At 49.2% G+C, this 26,858-nt stretch overlaps 1 protein-coding gene across 1 annotated transcript in view; it reads right to left on the bottom strand.

Annotated features, from left to right (window-relative positions):
• GALNT16 (polypeptide N-acetylgalactosaminyltransferase 16) overlaps positions 1-2,602 on the bottom strand; it is a 200,322-nt gene extending 197,720 nt beyond the window's left edge. The window contains exon 1 of the mRNA XM_075330467.1: positions 2,200-2,602. Coding sequence (XP_075186582.1) covers positions 2,200-2,379 — 180 coding nt within the window. The 5' untranslated portion in view covers positions 2,380-2,602. The remainder of the gene's footprint in view (positions 1-2,199) is intronic.
• Positions 2,603-26,858: the final 24,256 nt, after the last annotated feature.

Here is a 26,858-nt window from a genome sequence, read left to right on the forward strand (position 1 = left end):
CCACTTGTTGTGGATTCTTCACCAGAACATTAACATTTTTATCTTTATGTTTGAAGCCTGAAATGTGGGAAAAGGTTGAAAAATTTAAGGGGGCCGAATACTTTTGCAAGGCACTGTAAGTAGGCAACAATATAAAAGCCAAAAAAAGACTGTACAGCACACAATGGCCGTTAAAGCAACGGTAACGGCAATATTAGTGACCACTTCGGGAATTATATTAAAATTCTAAATGGTACATCAATGACTGTTGGGGGGGCACTACAACTCCCAGCATGTTAAGACAGCCTTGGGGTTGTAAGGGCTTTTTTAGTTGTAGACTGGATCCCAAATAAAAATAACTCTGCCAACAGAAAGTAATGCAAGAATCAATACAAATTATTCAATAAATGTAATGTACATTCACGATACAAGGGTCCATTATTGGCGGAAACCGATTATTGGTCTTAGATGTTCACAATACAAGGGCTCATTATTGGTGGAAACCGATTAGAGGTTTAGATGGTCACGATACAAGGGCTCATTATTGGCGGAAACTGATTAGAGGTCTTAGATGTTCACAATACAAGGGTTCATTATTGGAGGAAACCGATTAGAGGACTTAGATGTTCACGATACATGGGCTTATAATTGGGAGAAACCGATTAGAGGTCTTAGATGTTCACAATACAAGGGCTCATTATTGGCAGAAACCGATTATAGGTTTTAGATATTCATGATACAAGGGCTCATTATTGGCGGAAACCGAGTACAGGTCTTAGATGTTCACGATACAAGGGCTCATTATTGGCGGAAACCGATTAGAGGTCTTAGATGTTCACGATACAAGGGCTCATTATTGGCAGAAACCGATTAGAGGTCTTAGATGGTCACGATACAAGGGCTCATTATTGGCAGAAACCGATTAGAGGTCTTAGATGTTCACGATACAAGGGCTCATTATTGGCAGAAACCGATTAGAGGTCTTAGATGTTCACGATACAAGGGCTCATTATTGGCGGAAACCGATTAGAGGTCTTAGATGTTCACGATACAAGGGCTCATTATTGGCGGAAACCGATTAGAGGTCTTAGATGTTCACGATACAAGGGCTCATTATTGGCAGAAACCGATTAGAGGTTTAGATGTTCACGATACAAGGGCTCATTATTGGCGGAAACCGATTAGAGGTCTTAGATGGTCACGATACAAGGGCTCATTATTGGCAGAAACCGATTAGAGGTCTTAGATGTTCACGATACAAGGGCTCATTATTGGCGGAAACCGAATAGAGGTCTTAGATGTTCACGATACAAGGGCTCATTATTGGCAGAAACCGATTAGAGGTTTAGATGTTCACGATACAAGGGCTCATTATTGGTGGAAACCGATTAGAGGTTTAGATGTTCACGATACAAGGGCTCATTATTGGCGGAAACCGAGTAGAGGTCTTAGATGTTCACGATACAAGGGCTCATTATTGGCGGAAACCGATTAGAGGTCTTAGATGTTCACGATACAAGGGCTCATTATTGGCGGAAACCGATTAGAGGTTTAGATGTTCACGATACAAGGGCTCATTATTGGCGGAAACCGAGTAGAGGTCTTAGATGTTCACGATACAAGAGCTCATTATTGGCGGAAACCGATTAGAGGTTTAGATATTCATGATACAAGAGCTCATTATTGGTGGAAACCGATTAGAGGTCTTAGATGTTCACGATACAAGGGCTCATTATTGGCGGAAACCGATTAGAGGTTTAGATGGTCACGATACAAGGGCTCATTATTGGTGGAAACCGATTAGAGGTTTAGATATTCATGATAAAAGGGCTCATTATTGGTGGAAACCGAGTAGAGGTCTTAGATGTTCACGATACAAGGGTTCATTAGTGGAGGAAGCCGATATGAGGTCTTAGATCAGTAATCGGTGGCTCGGCTATGACAATAAGTTTCTGAGACAGGTAGCTGTAACTGCCAGGTACCGGGAATGCAAAGTTATTCTGGGAAGGAGACTTTACGGAGCAGATATGAAGCTATAGAACCAGAATTCACCTCCGGGGATGAGCCACCAGAGGAGATGTTTTGGTTTTACAAGTCTCGCAGCAATGAATTAGGGGGATCTGAGCTAAACGGTAAAGGAGTCCTTGTGTAGACACCAAGGGACCAGTCCTCAATCCCCTCCCCCCTGATGGGGATACATGACAAGGTGCTGATACTTACAGCCCCAGGGCTGGTCCTGTCCTCCCTGTGCCCCTCCTGCCTCACTGCTGGCCGGCTTTTGCTTGGAGATCTGCTGGCGGTTGCAGGATGAGGTTTGTTGTCTTGCCATAGGTAGTAGAAGGTGCCCAGGATCCAGGCTACAGTCAGGATGGCGATGGCATTAGCCCTGATCCTTCTCATGCTTACTGCAGGCAGGATGAGAGAGATTTGTATGAATGGGGGAGGTGAGAGGCAGCCAGCTCCTTCACATTCTCCCCCCAGCCTGTGGTGGATGCACCCCTGTGATGTCCTCCTGCTGCTGCCTCCTTCCAGCCTCCAGTCTCCCCCTCTCCCCTGTATCCCTGCCTCTCTGTATCTCCCTCCCTTCCCTCTGCTCTCACTCAGCTGTTTGTTTTAGCTCAGTCCTGCAGAGAGAGTACATCCTCCTCAGGGTCCTAAGGTCCACCCTGCCGCTCACATGGAACTGAGCCTTTCCCCATCACATTGCTCCTTCATCCATAGACATACGGCAGAGGAGGAGAACCATCCCCGCCTCATCACCATGGTCATGGATTTCTGCAATGTGATTGGATTCTATGGTGGAAATCTTGGCTTTATAAATGTTATACCACATATCAAGAAAGATTCACGCATCATATTAACAATCCGCACAGCCGCCGTATAGGAATGGGTTTTCGGATTTCCTAAAATCATCTGTATCCAAAGCTATTCGTTAGGCCTACAACACTCTTCCGTGCCGCCGGTACGTGTTTGGGACGTTTTGAAACGTACCGGCGGCACGAGCACACGTGCACCAATGTTACCCTATGGTAACAGGCACACACACGTAAAGCCACACGGAACATGTGTCCGTGTGGATTGTTCGTGTAAGCATTTTTTCACACGGCTGACATGTCCGTGTTTCTCCGGCATCACGCAGACCCGCTAAAGTCAATGAGTCCATGCCTACACTCACGTGACACGTAGCATGTACGTGTGCTATCCGTACCGTCCGTGTGCGTTTTTAGTAGTTAAGGCTAAGTTCACACTTCCGTTGTTTTGCATCAGTCACAATCCGTAGCCTTGAGGAATTACGGTATCCTGCAAAATATTTTGCAGGAATCCTGTTTTTCCCCATAGGCTTCTATTAGTGACGGATTGTGACTGATGATGCTGCGTTGCATCCGCTGCGTCGCGGTCAGTCGTTTTTTAACTGACCGCCGTGCGGGAGCAAGGCAGCCTGTAACGTTTTTTGAGCAGCGTGATCCGTAGGATTTCGCTGCGCATGCGCTCTCTGGCTCCCCGCCCCCGTAACCAGGATAAACATCTGGTAACCAAGCAATGCGCTTTGGTTAGTTACCCGATATTTACAGTGGTTACGGGTGCAGGGAGCCCGCACTAAGCTGGTATCCAAGATAAATATCGGGTAACCAAGCAAAAAGTGCTTTGCTTTTAGTTACCCGATATTTACCCTGGATACAGTGTGCAAGGAGGCCGACACTTCACCACTCGGTTCCGCCCCCTCCCGCACTCCGCATGTGTACACACACACACACACACTCACTTACTTGTCCCCAGCCCTGCAGTCCCCGCGGCACTGACGTCCTCAGCTCCACGACCCCGCTCGGCTCCACCCCCTCGCGCTCCGCCCCCTCCCGCACTCCGCATGTACACACGCATGTAGACACACACACACACAGACACACTCACTCACCTGTCCCCAGCCATGCAGACCGCGGCACTGACATCCTCAGCTCCGCCCCCCGAACTCCACCCCCGAACTCCGCCCCCCGCACACAACAGAGTCCGACAAAGAAATTCTTTTCTTTGTCACCGTTGTCATCCGTTGTACAACGCATCAGTCACATGCGTCAAGCAACGCATGTGACTGATGCAAAACAGCGGAAGTGTGAACTTAGCCTAATAGTTTAGAGTTATTTTACAGGTCCCGTCACACACAACGAGATCGCTAACCAGATCGTTGCTGAGTCACCGTTTCTGTGACACAGCAACAATCTCATCAGCGACCTCCCAGCGACTTACCAGCGATCCTTATTGTGTCGTTTTTGGGATCGCTGGTAAGTCATTGTGTGTGACTGGGCCTTAACCCTCTTAAATTAGTTTAAACAAAGGTTACCAATTAGTGATTATGGCAGCTGATAGGTCAATTAGACACACCAGAATCTCATGAATAGGCATTTTCATCGTCAATTTCCATCAGAAACGGATCAAGACAAACGGACTGAACACGGACATGACACGTACGTATCTCACGCATACACGGACATTCAACACGCACGCACGGCGAGCATACGCCATCACACGGATGTCACACGTACTGGCGAAATGGACATAAAAAACGGAACACGGACCCGTAAAACGGAACGCGAGACACGCACGTCTTTTTTGCGGAAGTGTGTTTCAGGCCTTAGGTAGTTGGACGGACCAAAAACCATAGCCTGGATAACTGTTTTTCCTATCCAAAAAATAACTACCAAACAAATCTTTCATCTTTTTTTCACCATCCGGCCATATTCCATTTTTCATTTTTTCTTCCAAGAGCCATAACTTTTTATTTTTCCATCAATTTTTTTTATATTATTATTTTTTATTATTTTTTTATTTATTTATTTTTCCTCATTTTTTGCAGGATGAGTTACACTTTTCAACATCACCATTCATTCTGCCCCATATTGTACCGGAAAAAGGGGAAAAAAATCCAAGTGCGGTGAAACTGCAAAAAAAAAAAGTGCAATTGCGTGTTTTTTTGTTTTTTTTTTATATACCATGATCACTATATGGTAAACCAGACCTGACAGTAAGATTCCTCAGGTCAGTACGAGTTCATAGATACCAAACATGTGTAGTTTTTTTTCTTAAGTGGTGAAACCCCCCCCCCCCCCAAAACAATTTGTACAAAAAAAAAAACAATTGCGCTTTTGTCACCATTTTCCAAGACCCGTCGCATTCTCATTTTTCAGGATCTGGGGGCTCAGTGATGGCTTATTTTTTGCGTCTTGAGCTGATATTTTTAATTAGACCATTTTTGGGTAGATGCGCTGTTTTGATCGCCTGTTATTGCATTTTATTGCAGGGTTGCAGTAGCGAAATAAAAACATGATTTTTATTTTTTTCTTGTTACATCCTTTACCGATCAGATTACTTTATTTTATGTTTTGAGAGATCGGGCAATTGGAGATTCTGAATAATAATAATAATTTTATTCATTTATATAGCGCTATTAATTCCCCAGTGCTTTACACACATTGGCAACACTGTCCCCATTGGGGCTCACAATCTAGAGTCCCTATCTGTATGTCTTTGGAGTGTGGGAGGAAACTGGAGGAAACCCATGCAAACACGGGGAGAACATACAAACTCCTTGCAGATGGTGTCCTTGGTGGGATATGGACCCAGGACCCCAGTGCTGCAAGGCTGCAGTGCTAACCACTGAGCCACCGTGCCACCCCACATTCGGCAATACCGAATATGTGTATTTATTTTATTATTATTTTTGTTTTATTTTCAAAGGGGCAAAATGGGGTTGATTTGAACTTTTATTTTTTTTTATTTTTTCATATTTTTTTTTAAAAAAAAATTTATACTTTGTATTGATTTTACTAACCCCCTTAAGGAACTTGAAGCTGATTGACTCCGATCGCTTCTGCTGTTCAGAGCTATGCTTCAGCATCAGGATCACTATTACTCTGTACAGTAGAAATGAGTAAGCCCTCATTAAAGGTGTGGCGCCCTGGACTAGTCAGGTCGTCACAGGTACTACAGCACACACCCCCACCTTGAGACAGGCACATCAGCCAGACACAAAATCCTTGTTGCCTCCCTCCAGAGGCTGATGTCCACACCAGGTGGGGTGGAGCCAGGTGGTTGGCCCCACCCACTGAGGAGTTCACAGTCCTGGAGGCGGGAGAAGGAAGTCAGTCAGAGGAGAGTGCAGTTAGGGAAGTGAAAGTGAGAGGAGTGAAGAAGTGGAGGAGCGAACTGACCGTGTCCGGGTGTGTGGCCCGGGCACTAAGAGCAAGGTTGGCAGACGGTGGTGGCCGTCTGCAGGAGAGGCAGATCAACGCGGAACCGTAGGACCGGGGACGAGCGGTGGCCCGCCGGTACCGAACCGGGGAGCAAAGTGAAGCCAGCACACACAGGCAGGGCCTGCGGACCCTGACCAGGCTTGGAGTCGCCATTAGAGGTCAAATCCGTCAGTGACCGGAACCCCAGGGGTTTCCTAACAGCCAAGACCCGATTGAAGGCAACCGTCCGACCAGCAACAGCTACCGCCACAGCTAGAGTTCCAAGGGCCAGAGCCTGCGGGCAAAAGGGCTCCTCCGGCATATATATACGCTGGGGAGCAGGTTACCGGTGGGAAGCCATCGGGACCGAACATACACAAAGGTGCAGGGAAAGACAGCCACCACCAACCGTCCGGGAGAAACCACAGCAGCCGGCTGCGGGACCCATCCATCCAGCCGTTTGGTTTACCAGAGACTTTGCGTACCTTTGTGGCTGAGTGAGTACTACCGTGCCGTCCGGCACCGCGCTGCGCGGTCCAGGCGACCCTTCACCCATCCAACCCTGCCTCCCTGTCATCTCACCGTGCCCTGGGACCACCAACCCCTACCCACGGAGGGTGAAAACAACATCCCAGCTGCTCCCTGCCATTGCTCCCGGGATCCCCGTCACCAGCAGCGGTGGTGCCCAACCTCACCACAACCCGTGGGTGGCGTCACGGACCAAATCCCCAAACCAAACTACCCCCTTTCACTCATGGGCGAGGAGCGCCGCTCGAGTCCCCGGATCCGGCCCACTGCTTGAGCCACCGAGCAGCCATCGCAGCAGCGCCGGACCCGAGCGTTAGTGAGCGCAGCGCAGCGGCGTCCTTCCCCGCCCGCGACAAAGGGACACACACGATCTTGGAGGTACCATTAAGTCCAAGGTCGTGAAGGGGTTAAAAGCAACCTGTCAGGTGCAATATGCACCCGGAACCACAAGCAATTCTGGGTGCATATTACTAATCCCGGCATAACTGTCCCTGTATCTAGTAGCATAGATAAAGAGATCTTTAGAAAAGGTATTTCTAAAGATCCTTTATTATATGCTAATGAAGCCAGGGACTAGTTGCAAGGGCGTTATTTCCCTTGGCTAGTCGGCCCCCTTAGCATGTAAGCTCCTGTGGACGTACAAACATGTTAATGAATGCGCAGTGTCAGAGGATGGTCGCACTCATCTCTCTGCTGCCATCGCGTCTGACGTTGGACTTCGGCTCAGTGCGCAAGATCCCGGACTTTTGGTCATGCGCACTACACCAGTTTGAAGCCAGGACGCGTACACCCGGTTTCATAGTGCGCATAACCGGAATTCCAGAATAATGCGCAGTGAGCCAAAATATACCATCGGATGTGATGACGGTAGAGAGGTGAGTGCGACCATCCTCTGTTGCTGTGCATTCATTAGCATGTTAGTACTCCAATAGGGGCGTGCTAATATGGTAAGGGGGCCGACTAGCCAAGGGAACTAACGCCCTTGCGACTAGTCTCTGCGCTCATTAGCATACAATGAAGGATCTTTAGAAATACTTTTTCTATAGATCTCTTTATCTATGCTAGTGTATACAGGGATGGATAGGCAGGGATTAGTAATATGTACCCAGAACTGCTCCCGGTGCTGGGTGCATAGTGCACCTGACAGGTTCCCTTTAAAGAGTTAAGCTGGCGTAGCACGGTACGATATATCGGGCGATATGTCGTCGGGGTCACTGATTCCGTGACGCACATCCGGCATCGTTAGAGATGTCGTACCGTGTGACACCTACGAACGACTGTGAAATACTCACCTTATCGTTGCTCGTTGACACGTCGTTCATTTTCAAAAAGTCGTTCCTCCTTCTTCTGTGCTCCGGTTGTTCATCATTCCCGAGGCAGCACACATCGCTATGTGTGACACCCCGGGAACGACGAACAACAGCTTATCTGCATCCCACCGGCAATGCGGAACGAAGGAGGTGGGCGGGATGTTATGTCCCGCTCATCTCCACCCCTCTGCTTCTATTGGGCGGCCGCTGTGTGACTTTGTTGTGACGCCGAACGTTCCTCCCCCTTCAGGAAGTGGATGTTCGCCGCCCACAGCGACGTCGTCCGGGAGGTAAGTACGTGTGACGGGGGTTAATGACTTTGTGCGCCACGGGCAACTAATTGCCCGTGACGCACAAACGACAGGGGCGGGTACGATTGCTCGTGCGATCGCGCCATAGATCGTCCCGTGTGACGCCGGCATAACTGTTTTATTTTTTTCACAAATCAATAGTGCACATGAAATTAAGAAACTTTGTAATAAATGTTATTAACCAAATCCATTTTTTATTTTCCTGGATGGGTCTTTTATTCTCAAAATTCTCAATTCACGCGTAAAATCTGTATTCTGTGAAGACTTTCCCATTACTGAGATAGGAGATGGCAGTTGGTGCTTATAAAGTTCTATGAAGAACATTAAGGGCTCCTTCACGAGTCAGTGATTTTTCATCAATGTCATAAGAGTTTGATCAGTTTGTGAGTTATTACCATCAGAGTGCGACCAGAGTTTTTATTGGATGAAAGACAAAAAAAAACAAAAAACTTTTGGAGGTTTCTAAAGATTCTCCTCTCAAACAGTCTGTGATGAATGGGCAGCACATGGACGGTGTCCTAGTGCCGTCAGATTTTCGAACATGTGAAGCACTGGTACAAAAAAACTGAGGTCTGAAGGAGCCCTGTTACTTCTAGAGAACTTGCAACCGAATGTCTGTCTGCCTCTATCTCCTCCCTCACCTCTCCATAAAACCTTACAAGCACCAACAGTGATCATCTCCTATTTCAGTAATGGGAAAATCTGCCTTATTTTAATACAGATTTTACCCATGAACTTGAAGAGAAAGATCATAAGAGGAGAAAAAAGCGGATTTCTCTGATAATATATATTACAAAGTTGCTTATGTTGATCTGTACTATTGATTCTTGAAATAAAAATTAAAATAACGGTTACGCTAGCATTACAGTCTATAGAAATCAGATCATAGCGGATGGTCATCTCTTATGTCATCCATGTAACGGATCCATATTTGCACTGCACATACTGTGAACACCTTTCCCCAGAATAGATCCGTACACAGCAGAGCAAATACAGATGCAAACAGATACAAATGGGGAACTTTGGTTTTAGTTTAATATTCATTTGCATCCGTTTTTTTCACCAACAGATCTTAAAGAGGACCAACCACCAGGATTTTCCTATATAAACTAAAGCCAGTGCTATACTGTCCATATCATGCTGATTCTATACATACCTTTAGTTGTGAGATCGGATGTATACTTTCTGAAATACAGGCAAGTAAAGTCTGTGAAATGCACTGTTATTTGATGGATAGCAGCTACAGAATATTTAATAGGCATGTTGGGTTTTGCTAGTTATTCCCGCCCCTGTTTGCTTCCTGTCCTTCCTCCCCTTGTCTCTGTTATTACAGGGGGAGGAAGGACAGGGAGGAAGGACAGGGGGAGGAAGGACAGGCAGGCAGACAAGGGCGGGAATAACTAGCAAAACCCGACATACTTATTAGATATTCTGTAGCTGCTATCAATCAAATAATAATGCATGTCACAAACTTTACTTGCCGGTATTTCAGAAAGTATACATCCGATCTCACAACTAAAGGTATGTATAGAACCAGCATGATAGCCCCAGTATAGCACTGGCTTTAGTTTATATAGGAAAATCCTGGTGGTTGGTCCTCTTTAAACTGACATGTCCCCAGATGCATATTTTACAGCTTTTACTCCTGGTATAACCAAGATTGAGACTTTTGAACAGTAAATACACTTTCTGAAGATAAAGCAACTGTGGTAGGATTCTGCCTGTACTGATCTCTGTGCAGAATATGGAAGATAGATTCACATATTGCATTCAATTGCAATTCTGCAAAAGCAGTTTTCCATAATAGCCTGTGTACCCTAAAAAAGCATAAAAGCAGAAGTTGTCATGGGGGGAGCCACCTTTCTGACAATCAAGTATTTTTTTCCCCTTCAGCATTTTGTTTTGCACAAGCCACAATTGAACCCGGCAGATTTCCTACTGCGAATTGTGCTTCACATCCATGGCGAATACTCATCAAAATCTGCAAAACAATTTGTTTGTGTTAAGGGCGCTTTACACACTGCGACATCACTAGCGATCGCACCCGCCCCTGTCGTGCGTGTGTCACGGGCAAATCGCTGCCCTTGGCGAACAATATCGCTAATGCGCGTTACACGTACTTACCTGCCTAACGACGTCGCTGTGGGCGGCGAACAACCTCTTTTTTAAGGGGGCGGTTCGTGCAGCGTCACAGCGATGTCACACAGCAGGCCTCCAATAGAAGCGGAGGGGCGGAGAGCAGCTGCATGAACATCACTCCCACCTCGTTGCCATAGGACGCAGGTAAGCTGTCGTTCGTCGTTCCCGGGGTGTCACACGTAGCGATGTGTGCTGCCTCAGGAACGACGAACAACCTGCGTCCCTAACGAGCAACGATATTTTGAAAATGAACGACGTGTCAACAATCAACAATTTGGTGAGTATTTGGGATCGTTAGCGGTCGCTCGTAAGTGTCACACGCAACGACGTCACTAACGAGGCTGGATGTGCGTCACGGATTCCGTGACCGCAACGACATCTCATTAGCGATGTAGTTGCGTGTAAAGCGGCCTTTAGGCAATGAGTGTTTGGTGAGTTTTTGATGTTGCAGATTTTCGGAAACCTTTCTGTACCTGTTAGGTAAATTAGGTGTCACGGGCATGTACAGATGGAACAGGGTCTCCTAGGCCAACCCTAAGACTGGGACTGTCCCTATCTTGAAGGTAGACTTGATGGTAGTCAGGTTCGAGCCTCCAACGTGGCCCTGTCCAAGCCCTGATACTACTTCCCAGCACCTGGGGATGGGCTGGAAACCCAATAATCAAAACCCCACAAATAATAACAGACAAGGGTAAAGGAAAACTCATGCACACTGCACTCAAACATAAAGGAGGGACAATATATGAACTGGGGAGTAACGCAAAAGGGGTAGGAAATAACTACACAACTGGAGGACTCACACACCATGCAGAACTGCAACTTGTAGATCACCATACAACTGGATAACCGCAGGAAGTAGAGAGCTATATCCGGCAAACAGCCCCAGAATCCAGTACCTTATAAAGGCTGGAGATGATGATCAGCAGCCTGAGCTCCCAGCAGCTGATCACAGGCCAGCAGAAATTAACTCCCGCTGTTCCGGAGAGCAGTGAAGCCAGAAGCACCCGACGCCCATGACAACTAAGGAATCCCAGGCAGTATGTTGGGCTGCAGTGTGAACAAAGTCCGTGCCACCATGACACCCAGCGAGTGCAACGCAGAGCACCGCATGACATTAGGTAACTTGTATTTTTTTTCATTGAGTTTTTTTTATATGCATTTTTATTGTGTTTTTGATGCAACCATTTTTGTCTCCTGTTGGTATGTCATGTTTTAAATAAAGCTGCTTTGTTTTTGATACTTCTCGGTTTTTAACATGTTGCAGATTCAAAAACGCCCCGCGGGTCAGTTTACACAGAGTAAAAAAAAAAAGTGGGTGGGAAATTTCTATAAATCCCATCAATTTGCTGTAACTGGAAGGTCTAGTGTTTAACTGTACAAGCAGATGTGCGTGGATTTTGTAGCGGATTTTGCCCTATTCGATACAATCCACACCGGAGATATACTGTATTTTTGAAAAATGTGGATGAAATGTGATAGGCTTTTAGATGCCGATGTACCTGCTGAATTTTGCAAGAGGAAGACGCTTCATAAAAACTGGGCGGTGGTGTTCCTAAAACGACTTTTATGGTCTCTATGTGCATGTTCTCTTTTTGCGGTAGCTTTGCCACTTTCATTGTTAGATTTTTTTTTCATTATGTACACAATTGTGAGTGGATACCAAATGGAAGAATGATCAAGTGTCTTCTTTTAACCATTTTGTGGCTTTTTAAGCCGGCCAGTGATGCAGATTATTGGATGAGTTCCCTCTGAAAAATTTTCCTTCATGTATATGGACATCGCTTCAGTCTCCGGAAGAAATACAGAATAAACTCTTCCTCTGGGTGGACCAACCCTTACACAATAAGAGTAACAGAACAGTCAAATTGCTGATGAGGATGTAAATTTTCGGCCCTTTCTTTGGAAAAGACGTCTACAAAGTCCTTGTAAGGAAATGGCAGATTGGAGAGGCATGAAGGAAAAGATTGTAAAGATTGAAGCAAAGTTTTTGAGCTAGAGCAGTGATGGCGAACCTATGGCACGCATGCCAGCCGGGGCACGCAAAGCCCTATCTGCCGGCACGCGCGCTGTCGCATCATCCTGCCGCTTTAAACTGCTGGCGCGATTGCGCCAGCAGTTCAGAGCTGTGCTGGAGCGGGGGGACATTTCTCCTCGCTCTGACACTCCTCCTCTCCTAGGCCGCAGGTCTGTTGCCTAGGAGATGGAGGAGCGTCAGTAAGCGGCGCCGGCGTAATTACGTCTTCTGGTCGCGCGGCAAATGAGGACCCAGCGGCGTGCAGCGGTGGAGTGGTGCTGGAAGGTGAGTTGTGTTTTTTTTTTTTTAAACTTGTGTGCGGCTGTGCCAGCATGGGGGAAACACATGCCAGCAGGGGGGAAACATACATGACAGGATGGGGGAAACATACATGCCAGCATGGGGAAACACATGCCAGCATGGGGGAAACATACATGACAGGATGGGGAAAACATACATGCCAGGATGGGGAAAACATACATGCCAGGATGGGGAAAACATACATGCCAGGATGGGGAAACATACATGCCAGGATGGGGAAACATACATGACAGGATGGGGAAACATGCCAGGATGGGGTATATTTACTAGGAAGGGGAACATTTTGGGATGGGGAAACATGTTGGGATGGGGTATATTTACCAGGATGGAGGAACATGCCAGGATGGGGAATATTTACTAGGATGGGGGAATATGCCAGGATGGGGAATATTTACTAGGATGGGGGAATGTGTTGGGATGAGGAACATTTACCAGGAAGAGGGACATTTACCTGGATGGGGGAACATTTACCAGGATGTGGGAACATTTACCAGGAATGGGGTACATTTACCAGGATGAGATACATGCCGAGATGTGGGACATTTACCAAAATGAGGAACATTTACCAGGATGGGGAATATGCTGGGATGGGGTACATTTACCAGGATGGGGCCATGATGGGGCCAAATTTACCAGAATGTAGGTAATATATATCAGGATGGGGGACATGTTTACCAGGAAGTAGCCTAGGAAGGGGGACATAACTACACAATGAAAGGGGAGGATAGCAACTCGTACATCTTTATGGGATTTCAAGATGTTCAGACTTTGAAATGTAGATGTGGATTAGAGGGTGGCATCTGGTTGCATTCCAGGCTAAAATCTCTATCTCTGTCTAATATGCTGCAATTATTTCCAGAATGATCAATCCAACTGCTGTGTCTGGAAAGGACAGTGGCTCAGCTTCAATGTGTGGTAAGCATGCATGAGCATGATGCCCCCTGCTGAAGAGAAAAGAAAACTGCAAAGGTAAGATTAAAATCAATTATTTACATAATAGGATTGGTTGGCACTTCGGAAAAAAAATTGGGTTTAGGGCTACAGTTTGGGCACTCGGCCTGTGAAAGGTTCGCCATGACTGAGCTAGAGCATCAACCATTTTGAGCATTAACTAGTGCACCCTGCACTTCGAACTTTTGGCCCACCAGTTTTCTTCTGACCAGGCCAAAGTGGCTTTTCTAATGTTGCACCTCAGTGGGGAGGTTCTTTCCTGGGTCAATCCCCTGTGGAAAGAGGTGATCCAAGCTGACATAACACAAAAACACATGCTGAGCTGACAGATTCGCTAAGCACTAACATCGGGAGCCGACACCTTTGCTAGTGAAGTGCTGCAATCTGCATTTCAATAGAAAAGGGATTAAATAATCCAATCACTGACATGGACAGCTGAAAAGTTCTGAAATTTGCATAACAAACACAGTGGCAGGGCTGTACTGGCCACCTGGTAATTACCCTGTGCCACTCTGACACTTGGTATCTCTCAATATTTTATGCATGGCAAGGTGAAGAATGGAGGGGGCATGCTAAGTGTTGGCTCACAGGCCACTGCAAAGCATGATGGAAATTGTAGTAATAGCACACAGTAAGCCTGGGGAGAGGAGGTGATCGATGTAAACAACAGAGCTGCAGCTGGAGACACCAAGTCATGCTATGTGCATGATAAATGGTTTATATTACTATAAGAGTATGGATGCATTTAGTGACACATAATAGCACGATTGATGAATAAAAAATGAAATAAGCTAGGGTAGTGGATAACTAGACACTTTTCCTACATGTGTGTTGTGAATACATTTTTCCAGTTTGGGGCTTCCTCTTGTGGTCAGTGCTGGTGGTGCAGTTGACTTGTGGAATGAGAGCCACACACCTGTGGAGGACTGTCAATCAGGTCTTTCAGATTGGGACTATATAACTGAGTAGTTTTCTCCTGTTACTTGCCAGTGCTCAATTGATTTCCTGTGTGTTAAGGACATTTTGAAACCAGCCCTGCTCTCTACCAGAACTCCTCTCAAGATAAGTTGGTCTTTATACCTCTATACCTATACCTCTATACCTATGCTTATTGTTTCCACTTTCTTGTTGTTTTTTTTCTGTTTTGATACTATTGCTTGATTCCTATTTTGCCTGTGTGGAGTTCCTGGTGGAATTGGATCATTCCCTGATTGGAGTGTCTGTATAGTTAGCTCCATGATTCTGCAATGTATTGTGTTTTGTCATGCTTGGTATTAAATTCAGTCCCTCATCTATATTAGTGTTTTTGGATCCCAGTAACATCAGAGTACTTGTTAGGGCCAGATGGACGGGTAGACCCTGGAGGTGGATCCACTGGGCCGAACTCCCGGATGAGGGAAAGGAGTCCAGTGGCCGGAGCACTTTAGGTAGCAGGACAGTCCGTGCACTGGGAGAAAATGGAGAAGTCCCTGGGACCACGAGGTCACTGATGGTGGTCCGGGTGACGGAGCTCAGGTTCGGAAGCCGTGATGGTGTCAGGCGGGGTCCGGAACCGTTGGAGCGAGATGACGGGTCACCGCAGGGATCCGAGATGGTACGGACTGTCAGGATGGCAGATGGGCAGCGTTCGGGGTTCGAGGTACAGCAGGACCGGATGGCAATGCAGGATCAGCTCTAGAAGACAGAGAGGTAAGTATCTCACAAAACACAAGGAGACCTGACTCCTAGCTTGGGAAAACACGAAGAACAGGCCCCGCTCCCTTGGACATTAACCCCCTATATACCCTGTACCTGTGTGCATCATTTCCTGTTAGTTGACACTGGCCCTTTAAGAAAGGGTCAGTGACCGCGCGCGCGCCCTAATGCGCATGCGCGCGGCCCGGGTGCCAGAAGCCAGGGCAGGAAACTGAGAGGAGGACGCAGGGGAGCCGGCCAGGGACTGGGAAGCCGTCGGGCGCCGGGAGCGGAGACCAGGGGGCCTGGGAAGTACGGGCACCGGAGGCTGGAGAGCGGGGAGCGTGGCAGGTGAGCCGGGGAGCGGAGCAGAGGACCCGGGGAACGGAGCAGGGGACCCAGGGAGCGGAGCAGAGGACCCAGGGAGCGTGACAGTACCCCCCCCCACAACCGGGACAGGAAGGCACGGATCAGAGGAGTGCCCACGTTCTCCCTGGGCTCCCAGGACCTATCCTCAGGACCATACCCTTCCCAGTCCACCAGGAAGAATTGTCGACCTCGTACGGTCTTCATGGCCACGATATCCCTTACCGCATAGATGTCGTCCTCAGCAATAGGAGGGGGAGCCGGACTGGCAGCAGCGGAGAAGGGACCAAGGACAACCGGCTTGAGCAGAGACACGTGGAAGGAGTTGGGTATCCTCATCGTGGCCGGGAGCTGTAGTTTGTAGGAGACCTCATTGATCTTGCCGAGGACTTTAAACGGTCCGATGTAGCGAGGTCCCAGCTTGTAGGATGGTATCTTCAGTCGGATGTATTTGGAAGCAAGCCAGACGAGATCTCCCGGAGAGAAACACGGAGGATCCAGACGTCTCTTGTCCGCGTGTCTCTTCATCCGCAGGGATGAACGTGCAAGGGAGGCCTTAACTGAGTCCCAAATGGTTGTAAAGTCACGGGCTACAGCATCAGCAGCAGGGACATCCGAGGAAGAGGATACAGGCAATGGGACGGTAGGCTGAAGTCCGTAAACGACATGGAAGGGAGAGCTGGAGGGGGACTCACTGACGTGGTGGTTATGGGAGAATTCAGCCCAAGGAAGAAGCGTGGACCAGTCGTCATGATGGGCGTTGACGTAGTGACGTAAGAAGGAGGTCAAGATCTGATTGACCCGTTCCACTTGGCCGTTCGACTGAGGATGGTAGGCCGAAGAAAAGTCCAGAGTCACTCCCAGTTGTTTACAGAGAGCCCTCCAGAAGCGGGAGGTGAACTGAGTTCCTCTGTCGGACACTATGTGTGATGGAAAGCCATGCAAGCGGAAGATGTGATGTATATAGGCGTCCGCGAGTTCCTGGGCAGAGGGCAGTCCAGCCATAGGAACGAAATGGGCCATTTTAGAGAACCGATCCACCACGACCCATATGACTGTGTGCCCGGAGGACAATGGCAAGTCCGTAATAAAGTCCATCGCTATGTGTTGCCAGGGAACTGAGGGTATGGGCAGAGGCAGAAGACGGCCATATGGCAGGTGTTTGCGAGTCTTGTTCCTGGCACAGGAGGAGCAGGCAGAGACAAAAGAGGCGACGTCCGTGCGAAGGGATGGCCACCAGTAATGACGTACAATAGCACTCCATGTTTTCTTCTGACCTGCATGACCGGCTGTTTTCGAGGCATGGCCCCAGTGTAACACTTTTTGCCTGTCAGTCTCAGAGACATAGGTCTTCCCGGGCGGTATCTGGGCCAGGGTGACAGGAGCCACCGGAATAATCTTACTAGGACAGATGATGGGTTGAGATGTCTCTTCCTCCTGTTCCACGGGCACGAAAGACCTAGACAAGGCATCAGCGCGTACATTCTTGTTCGCGGGTCGGAAATGAGGCTGGAAGTCGAACCGGGCAAAGAACAAGGACCACCTGGCTTGCCGTGGGTTCAGTCGCTGAGCAGTCCGCAGGTATTCCAGGTTTTTGTGGTCCGTGTAAACAATGACAGGATACACTGCTCCTTCCAGAAGATAGCGCCATTCCTCCAGAGCCAGTTTGACCGCCAATAGCTCTCGGTCACCGATGGTGTAATTGCGTTCAGGCGCGGAGAAGCTCTTGGAGAAGAAACCGCACGTCACCATCTTCCCGGAGGAGGACTTCTGCATGAGCACTGCTCCGGCTCCCGAGGAGGAGGCATCCACCTCCAAGGTGAACTGGCGGTTTAACTCTGGACGGTGGAGTACAGGAGAGGAGGCAAAGGCTCGCTTTAGAGAGCCAAACGCGGCGTCGGCCGCAGGTGACCAGTCCTTTGGATTAGCCCCCTTCTTGGTCAAGGCGGAGAGAGGAGCAGTCAGAGCCGAGAAGTGAGGAATGAACTGGCGGTAATAGTTGGCGAATCCCAGAAAGCGTTGGATTGCCTTCAGTCCAGAAGGAGGAGGCCAGTTGAGAATGGAGGAGACCTTCTTTGGATCCATCTGCAGTCCGGTATCGGTGATGAGGTACCCCAGGAAGGGGAGAGAAGACTGTTCGAAGACGCACTTCTCGTACTTGGCGTACAGACGATTCTCTCTCAGTCTTTGTAGAACCAGTTGCACGTTCTCTCGGTGGGTCTGGAGGTCCGGAGAAAAGACAAGGATGTCATCCAGATACACCACCACACAGACGTAGAGAAGGTCCCAAAACACATCGTTCACTAATTCTTGGAAGACTGCTGGTGCGTTACACAGGCCGAAGGGCATCACGCAGTATTCATAGTGCCCATCGCGAGTGTTGAACGCGGTCTTCCATTCATCTCCCTGGAGAGCGGGGAGCGTGGCAGGTGAGCCGGGGAGCGGAGCAGAGGACCCGGGGAACGGAGCAGGGGACCCAGGGAGCGGAGCAGAGGACCCGGGGAGCGTGACAGTACTGATATAGTGGGGCAGAAGCCGTGTGGTCTTAGGGTTTTTCCATGTCAGGCGTGCTGAGATTTTTTAGGGTTTTTACAGCTGCAGACAGTGCTCTTTCCTATCCTTTCCTATAAAGATAGTTTGGGCCTCATCTTTGCTGAATCTGTTTTCTAGCTTTGTTTTGTGTTTTCCTATATCACCGTAGTCTTTATATGTGGGGGGCTATCTATATCTTCGGGGATTGCTCTGAGGCAGATTAGCTTTTCTTATATTTCTATCTGTAAGAATATTTAGTTCTCCGGCTGTGTGAAGACGACTAGGTCATCGTAGGCTCGTCCCACGGCTACTTCTAGTTGTGTGTCAGGATTAGGTCTGCAGTCCGTTAAGGTTACAACCACTCTAGTTACTTTTTGGGTTTCCGCATTTTTTGATCCTCCTCGGTCCCTGAATCATAACACATGTGAGTGAAACATGCAGGGAGGTGGTTCAGTGCTTAACGCTATCACATGTTGATATTTCATGCTTAACGTATGTTGCATTATAAGTAAAAATTGGAAAATGTATAAGAGGATGTCATAAATGAAATAGTTTAGGTTGAACGGCTCTGGCTCAACTTCATTGTGCACAATAATCAGCGTGTAACATGATCTTCTCGTACGATGCTGTCTAATATGACTACACATTATAATTACATTTGCAATACCCTGTGCACAAATCCTTAATTAGCGCAGCTCAAATTAAAATGCTAATTTTTATTATAACTCTTGAAAGTGAAACTGGTGACTTCAAAGACAAGTAAATTTTATAAAATTATTTTGCTTTCACCTCCTGTGATCTGTCACGGAATACTAAAACTTGTGAAGAAGTGAAAGAAGAGCTCTGAATGTAATGTCGAATGGGCCTTATTGAAGTAGTAGCATTTTTTGCCATATAAAGTATTAAAAATAATTATCTGTCATTATAACAAGATGTTTTACTTAGAGAGGAGCCGTCACTTGCTCCAAAAAATAGAGTTTAATATATTTAAAAAAAAAAATCTGCGTTCCCCTGATTTTAACACTGTTTTCCATTTTGCACTGTGTCGCTTCTTTGCAGAGATATTGACATTTGTTGCTTTTGGAGCACAATATGTGAAATCTCTCTATTACAGTCCGACTGGGTGTTTCTTTAGAGCTTTCTCTGGCGGTTTGCGCTTTTACCCCTGCCAGATGCTGTCAATCACAGTTCAGTAGCAGCTGAGACTTTTAGGTCTCTTTCACACGTTGGTGTATATAGTTCCGATAGTTCACAATGTGTACAGACTGGCCGCGGCTCTATTAACCTGAGTGTGACAGTTTCATAGAATGGATGTGTGCAAGAGACCCAAGAACTGTTAGTGGCAGCATCTGGGAGGGCTCAATGTTATATTTTCTGCCATTTATACAGGCGGTTCTGATTATGAGACTACATAGGTAAGGATGGTTGACCTCAGGGAGATCAACACCCAACACCGCGGAGACACCATCACGTGTTTCTCAACGCAGTGACACTAGAACAAGGCCCCCTGGGAAAATATGCAAAACAAGAATGCCGCGGAGACACCATCACATGTTTCTCAACACTGGCAGGAAACTAGCCAGGTCTTTCACCGGGAAGGAACAACCACGGGAAGGGCAGTCTCCAGTCAAGGAAACCACCTATACCAAAACATGGTATCCATCAACAGACAGCTGTTTCGGGGTATTTGCCCCTCGTCAGTATGGAGTAGGAAACTGGCTAGTGGGGCAAATACCCTGAAACAGCTGTCTGTGGATGGATACCATGTTTGGCATAGGTGGTCTCCTTGACTGGAGACTGCCCTTCCCGTGGTTGTTGCTTCCCGGTGAAAGACCTGGCTAGTTTCCTGCCAGCGTTGAGAAACGTGATGGTGTCTCCACATTCTTGTTCTGATTATGAGACTGGCAGTGTGTACCACTGGCGTCCCTGTAGGACGCTGACTTATCGCGCCAGCTGGGTCAGGTCCTCTCTTGCACCCCCCCCGCCATCCAAGCGTGCTGCCTCTTTCCCCTTCCGGTGCCTGAGCACGCAGCCAAGGTCTCTTGAGAGTGTGCTTAGGGCATGTGCGCACACACCGGGCCTCCTTTTAAAGGGCTGGCTCACCATTTCCCGGAAATGCCTCTCAGCCTATAGCTGAGACGCACTATGTATTTAATTTAAGGCACCCTCCCATTAGGGGAGGTGCCTGAGCAACACCTTTAGTTAGTCAGTCAGTCTTCGGTCTGCTAGCTAGATGTCAGGTTCCATGCTCCTGTCCCGTTATCCCTGTGTCCGTCACCTATACCTGCCTTACCATATTTATCTGTCCATTTCATGACCACGATACCTGTCCGTACCCATCTGCCTGTCTGCCTCAGCCATCCTGACTGTACCTGAGTCTGTCACCTGCCCTGGGGGTCAGCTGCCACAGTGTCGGTCACTGCCCTGAAAGTGGTACCTGGCATCTGCCTCGTGATAGGCACTTAGTTAAGCCTCTCCCACTAAAGGGTAAGCCCGAGTCCCCCTCTGTGGTCCACTGGGTGCAATAATCCCGCTCACTGCCCCTACAGTGGCCGCGAACGTTACACAGTGCCAGGAGGGCTGTTTTCCCAAACATGCTTTTGTAGGAGCATCTACATAGGATGATTGTTCCTACTGTCATGTGTAAGAGAAACTACAGATAACAGGTAAATGCAGAGGAAAAAGCAGCGCTACATCCTCTCTGTTTCGATGGGCCCCAGCATCTTGCCAATAATGCAGTCAATGAGTGTTAAAAAAAATTTAAAAAACAAAACACGAATGGACAAGCCATGTTACATGATTTCGGTGTTTTATCTTTTACCAAGGACATGTATAAGGCTCACCTCACATCACCGCTATTTTGCCGCAAAACGGGATCCGTTACAAATGCGTTTCGGTTGCATTCATTTCCAATGGAATAGCGGCAAGATGCGGTCACATGCGGTTGTGTATGACGCACGCAACCGCATGTGACCGCATCTTGCCGCGATTCCATTGGCAATGAATGGAACCGAAACGCATTTGTAACGGATCTGGTTTTGCGGCAAAATACCGTTGATGAGGTGTGGTGAGCCTAAAACAGGAAAGCCGTTACAATGGGGTTCTGTAAAACATGGAACTCCATTCAGGTTAATTCCGTGTATTCTTACATAGTCCCCAGAAAACCTAGTATTGGATGACTAATTAGACTTTGTGTGTTGAATATAAAGTCATGTTCACACAAGGTTGTAGCAAGGCTGCCGTATGTTAATTCTAGGAGCATATTATCAAGATAGTGATCCTACGAATGTTCAGCTTGATTATCCTAAAGCTTTTGACATACTGTCACATGGGAATGTTCAGTATAAATTAGTAACATTGGCCTGTGGAAATTTGCTTGTACTGAAGGACAGAGCGAAGGGGATATTCTATAGCTTACATGTAGAGTGAATTACTTGAGGGCTTTGCTTAGCTCTGCTCTTGAATTTAGCTATTGTGTTCAGTTTGACATCTGAATGCTTAGTGATGTATCAAAATATGTAAAGCCGAAAACCAGCGAGGAATATTGTAATAATATCGTAATATTAGTACTGTAACTCTCTATTAATTGGTCTCCCCCTAACTAGACTCTCTCCTCTACAGTCCATCCTTAATGCAGCAGCCAGGGTCACCTATCTGGCCAACCGCTACTCGGATGCCTCTGCTCTGTGCCAGTCATTGCACTGGCTGCCCATATATCACAGGATGCAATTCAAACTGCTCGTTCTCACTCACAAAGCTCTCCACAGTGCAGCACCCCCCTACATCTCCACCCTCCTCTCTGTCTATCAGCACAAAGCTCTCCACAGTGCGGCACCCCCTACATCTCCACCCTCCTCTCTATCACCACAAAGCTCTCCACAGTGCGGCACCCCCTACATCTCCACCCTCCTCTCTATCACCACAAAGCTCTCCACAGTGCAGCACCCCCTACATCTCCACCCTCCTCTCTATCAACACAAAGCTCTCCACAGTGCGGCACCCCCCTACATCTCCACCCTCCTCTCTGTCACCCTCAAAGCTCTCCACAGTGCGGCACCCCCCCTACATCTCCACCCTCCTCTCTGTCACCCTCAAAGCTCTCCACAGTGCGGCACCCTCCTACATCTCCACCTTTATCTCTGTCACCACAAAGCTCTCCACAGTGCGGCACCCCCTACATCTCCACCCTCCTCTCTGTCACCCTCAAAGCTCTCCACAGTGCGGCACCCTCCTACATCTCCACCTTTATCTCTGTCACCACAAAGCTCTCCACAGTGCGGCACCCCCCTACATCTCCACCTTTATCTCTGTCACCACAAAGCTCTCCACAGTGCGGCACCCCCTACATCTCCACCTTTATCTCTGTCACCACAAAGCTCTCCACAGTGCGGCACCCCCTACATCTCCACCTTTATCTCTGTCACCACAAAGCTCTCCACAGTGCGGCACCCCCCTACATCTCCACCCTCCTCTCTGTCTATCAGCACAAAGCTCTCCACAGTGCGGCACCCCCCTACATCTCCACCCTCTTCTCTGTCTATCAGCGCAAAGCTCTCCACAGTGTGGCGCCCCCTACATCTCCACCCTCCTCTCTGTCCATCACCACAAAGCTCTCCACAGTGCGGCACCCCCTACATCTCCACCCTCCTCTCTGTCTATCACCACAAAGCTCTCCAAAGTGCGGCACCCCCTACATCTCCACCCTCCTCTCTGTCTATCACCACAAAGCTCTCCACAGTGCGGCACCCCCTACATCTCCACCCTCCTCTCTGTCTATCACCACAAAGCTCTCCACAGTGCGGCACCCCCTACATCTCCACCCTCCTCTCTGTCTATCAGCACAAAGCTCTCCACAGTGCGGCACCCCCCTACATCTCCACCCTCCTCTCTGTCTATCACCACAAAGCTCTCCACAGTGCGGCACCCCCCTACATCTCCACCCTCCTGTCTGTCTATCAGCACAAAGCTCTCCACAGTGCGGCACCCCCTACATCTCCACCCTCCTCTCTGTCTATCAGCACAAAGCTCTCCACAGTGCAGCACCCCCCTACATCTCCACCCTCCTCTCTGTCTATCACCACAAAGCTCTCCACAGTGCAGCACCCCCCTACATCTCCACCCTCCTCTCTGTCTATCACCACAAAGCTCTCCACAGTGTGGCCCCCCTACATCTCCACCCTCCTCTCTGTCTATCAGCACAAAGCTCTCCACAGTGCAGCACCCCCTACATCTCCACCCTCCTCTCTATCACCACAAAGCTCTCCACAGTGCGGCACCACCTACATCTCCACCCTCCTCTCTATCACCACAAAGCTCTCCACAGTGCGGCACCCCCCTACATCTCCACCCTCCTCTCTATCACCACAAAGCTCTCCACAGTGCGGCACCCCCCTACATCTCCACCCTCCTCTCTGACACCCACAAAGCTCTCCACAGTGCGGCGCCCCCATACATCTCCACCCTCCTCTCTGACACCCACAAAGCTCTCCACAGTGCGGCACCCCCTACATCTCCACCCCCCTCTCTGACACCCACAAAGCTCTCCACAGTGCGGCACCCCCCTACATCTCCACCCTCCTCTCTGACACCCACAAAGCTCTCCACAGTGCGGCGCACCCATACATCTCCACCCTCCTCTCTGACACCCACAAAGCTCTCCACAGTGCGGCACCCCCCTACATCTCCACCCTCCTCTCTGACACCCACAAAGCTCTCCACAGTGCGGCACCCCCCTACATCTCCACCCTCCTCTCTGACACCCACAAAGCTCTCCACAGTGCGGCACCCCCTACATCTCCACCCTCCTCTCTGACACCCACAAAGCTCTCCACAGTGCGGCACCCCCCTACATTTCCACCCTCCTCTCTGACACCCACAAAGCTCTCCACAGTGCGGCACCCCCTACATCTCCACCCTCCTCTCTGACACCCACAAAGCTCTCCACAGTGCGGCACCCCCCTACATTTCCACCCTCCTCTCTATCACCACAAAGCTCTCCACAGTGCGGCACCCCCTACATCTCCACCCTCCTCTCTATCACCATAAAGCTCTCCACAGTGCGGCACCCCCCTACATCTCCACGCTCCTCTCTGTCTATCACCACAAAGCTCTCCACAGTGCGGCACCCCCTACATCTCCACTCTCCTCTCTGTCTATAACCACAAAGCTCTCCACAGTGCGGCACCCCCTACATCTCCACTATCCTCTCTGTCTATAACCACAAAGCTCTCCATAGTGCAGCACCCCCCTACATCTCCACCCTCCTCTCTGTCTATCACCACAAAGCTCTCCACAGTGCGGCACCCCCCTACATCTCCACTCTCCTCTCTGTCTATAACCACAAAGCTCTCCACAGTGCGGCACCCCCTACATCTCCACTCTCCTCTCTGTCTATCACCACAAAGCTCTCCACAGTGCGGCACCCCCCTACATCTCCACCCTCCTCTCTGTCTATCACCACAAAGCTCTCCACAGTGCGGCACCCCCTACATCTCCACCCTCCTCTCTATCTATCACCACAAAGCTCTCCACAGTGCGGCACCCCCCCACATCTCCACCCTCCTCTCTATCACCACAAAGCTCTCCACAGTGCGGCCTCCCCTACATCTCCACCCTCCTCTCTATCACCACAAAGCTCTCCACAGTGCGGCACCCCCCTACATCTCCACCCTCCTCTCTGTCTATCACCACAAAGCTCTCCACAGTGCAGCACCCCCTACATCTCCACCCTCCTCTCTGTCTATCACCACAAAGCTCTCCACAGTGCAGCACCCCCTACATCTCCACCCTCCTCTCTGTCTATCACCACAAAGCTCTCCACAGTGCAGCACCCCCTACATCTCCACCCTCCTCTCTGTCTATCACCACAAAGCTCTCCACAGTGCAGCACCCCCTACATCTCCACCCTCCTCTCTGTCTATCACCACAAAGCTCTCCACAGTGCAGCACCCCCTACATCTCCACCCTCCTCTGTCTATCACCACAAAGCTCTCCACAGTGCAGCACCCCCTACATCTCCACCCTCCTCTCTGTCTATCACCACAAAGCTCTCCACAGTGCAGCACCCCCTACATCTCCACCCTCCTCTCTGTCTATCACCACAAAGCTCTCCACAGTGCGGCACCTCCCTACATCCCCACCCTCCTCTCTGTCTATCACCACAAAGCTCTCCACAGTGCGGCCCCCCTACATCTCCACCCTCCTCTCTGTCTATCACCACAAAGCTCTCCACAGTGCGGCACCCCCCCTACATCTCCACCCTCCTCTCTGTCTATCACCACAAAGCTCTCCACAGTGCGGCACCCCCCTACATCTCCACCCTCCTCTCTGTCTATCACCACAAAGCTCTCCACAGTGCAGCACCCCCTACATCTCCACCCTCCTCTCTGTCTATCAGCGCAAAGCTCTCCACAGTGTGGCCCCCCTACATCTCCACCCTCCTCTCTGTCTATCAGCACAAAGCTCTCCACAGTGCGGCACCCCCCTACATCTCCACCCTCCTCTCTGACACCCACAAAGCTCTCCACAGTGCGGCGCCCCCATACATCTCCACCCTCCTCTCTGACACCCACAAAGCTCTCCACAGTGCGGCACCCCCTACATCTCCACCCCCCTCTCTGACACCCACAAAGCTCTCCACAGTGCGGCACCCCCCTACATCTCCACCCTCCTGACACCCACAAAGCTCTCCACAGTGCGGCGCACCCATACATCTCCACCCTCCTCTCTGACACCCACAAAGCTCTCCACAGTGCGGCACCCCCCTACATCTCCACCCTCCTCTCTGACACCCACAAAGCTCTCCACAGTGCGGCACCCCCCTACATCTCCACCCTCCTCTCTGACACCCACAAAGCTCTCCACAGTGCGGCACCCCCTACATCTCCACCCTCCTCTCTGACACCCACAAAGCTCTCCACAGTGCGGCACCCCCCTACATTTCCACCCTCCTCTCTGACACCCACAAAGCTCTCCACAGTGCGGCACCCCCTACATCTCCACCCTCCTCTCTGGCACCCACAAAGCTCTCCACAGTGCGGCACCCCCCTACATTTCCACCCTCCTCTCTATCACCACAAAGCTCTCCACAGTGCGGCACCCCCTACATCTCCACCCTCCTCTCTATCACCACAAAGCTCTCCACAGTGCGGCACCCCCCTAAAAATGCATCTTTTTAGGGTGGCCTATCACAATCCCTAGCCAAACTAATTTCACCTAATCCCTACAACTTCTCAGAAACTTACCCCACGTCAAACTCCATGGCACCCACCAAATGCATCTCAAGGTTCTGGCCAATGGGTCCAGGAAGCCATAATCTATCCCCCATTTTCTTGATATGGCTGGATTGTCATTGTAAATAAGCACTTGTACCTTGTCCCCCCCCCATCTCATTGTAGATTGTAAGCTCTCACGAGCAGGGTTGTCTTTTTTCCCTTTAAATATTGTATTTTCTATAACTGTTACTTGTTTGTATATGATGATCCTGAATTGTAAAGCGCTGCGGACTATG

Source organism: Anomaloglossus baeobatrachus, chromosome 12 (genome assembly GCF_048569485.1).
Source record: "Anomaloglossus baeobatrachus isolate aAnoBae1 chromosome 12, aAnoBae1.hap1, whole genome shotgun sequence".
Lineage (NCBI taxonomy): Eukaryota > Metazoa > Chordata > Amphibia > Anura > Aromobatidae > Anomaloglossus > Anomaloglossus baeobatrachus.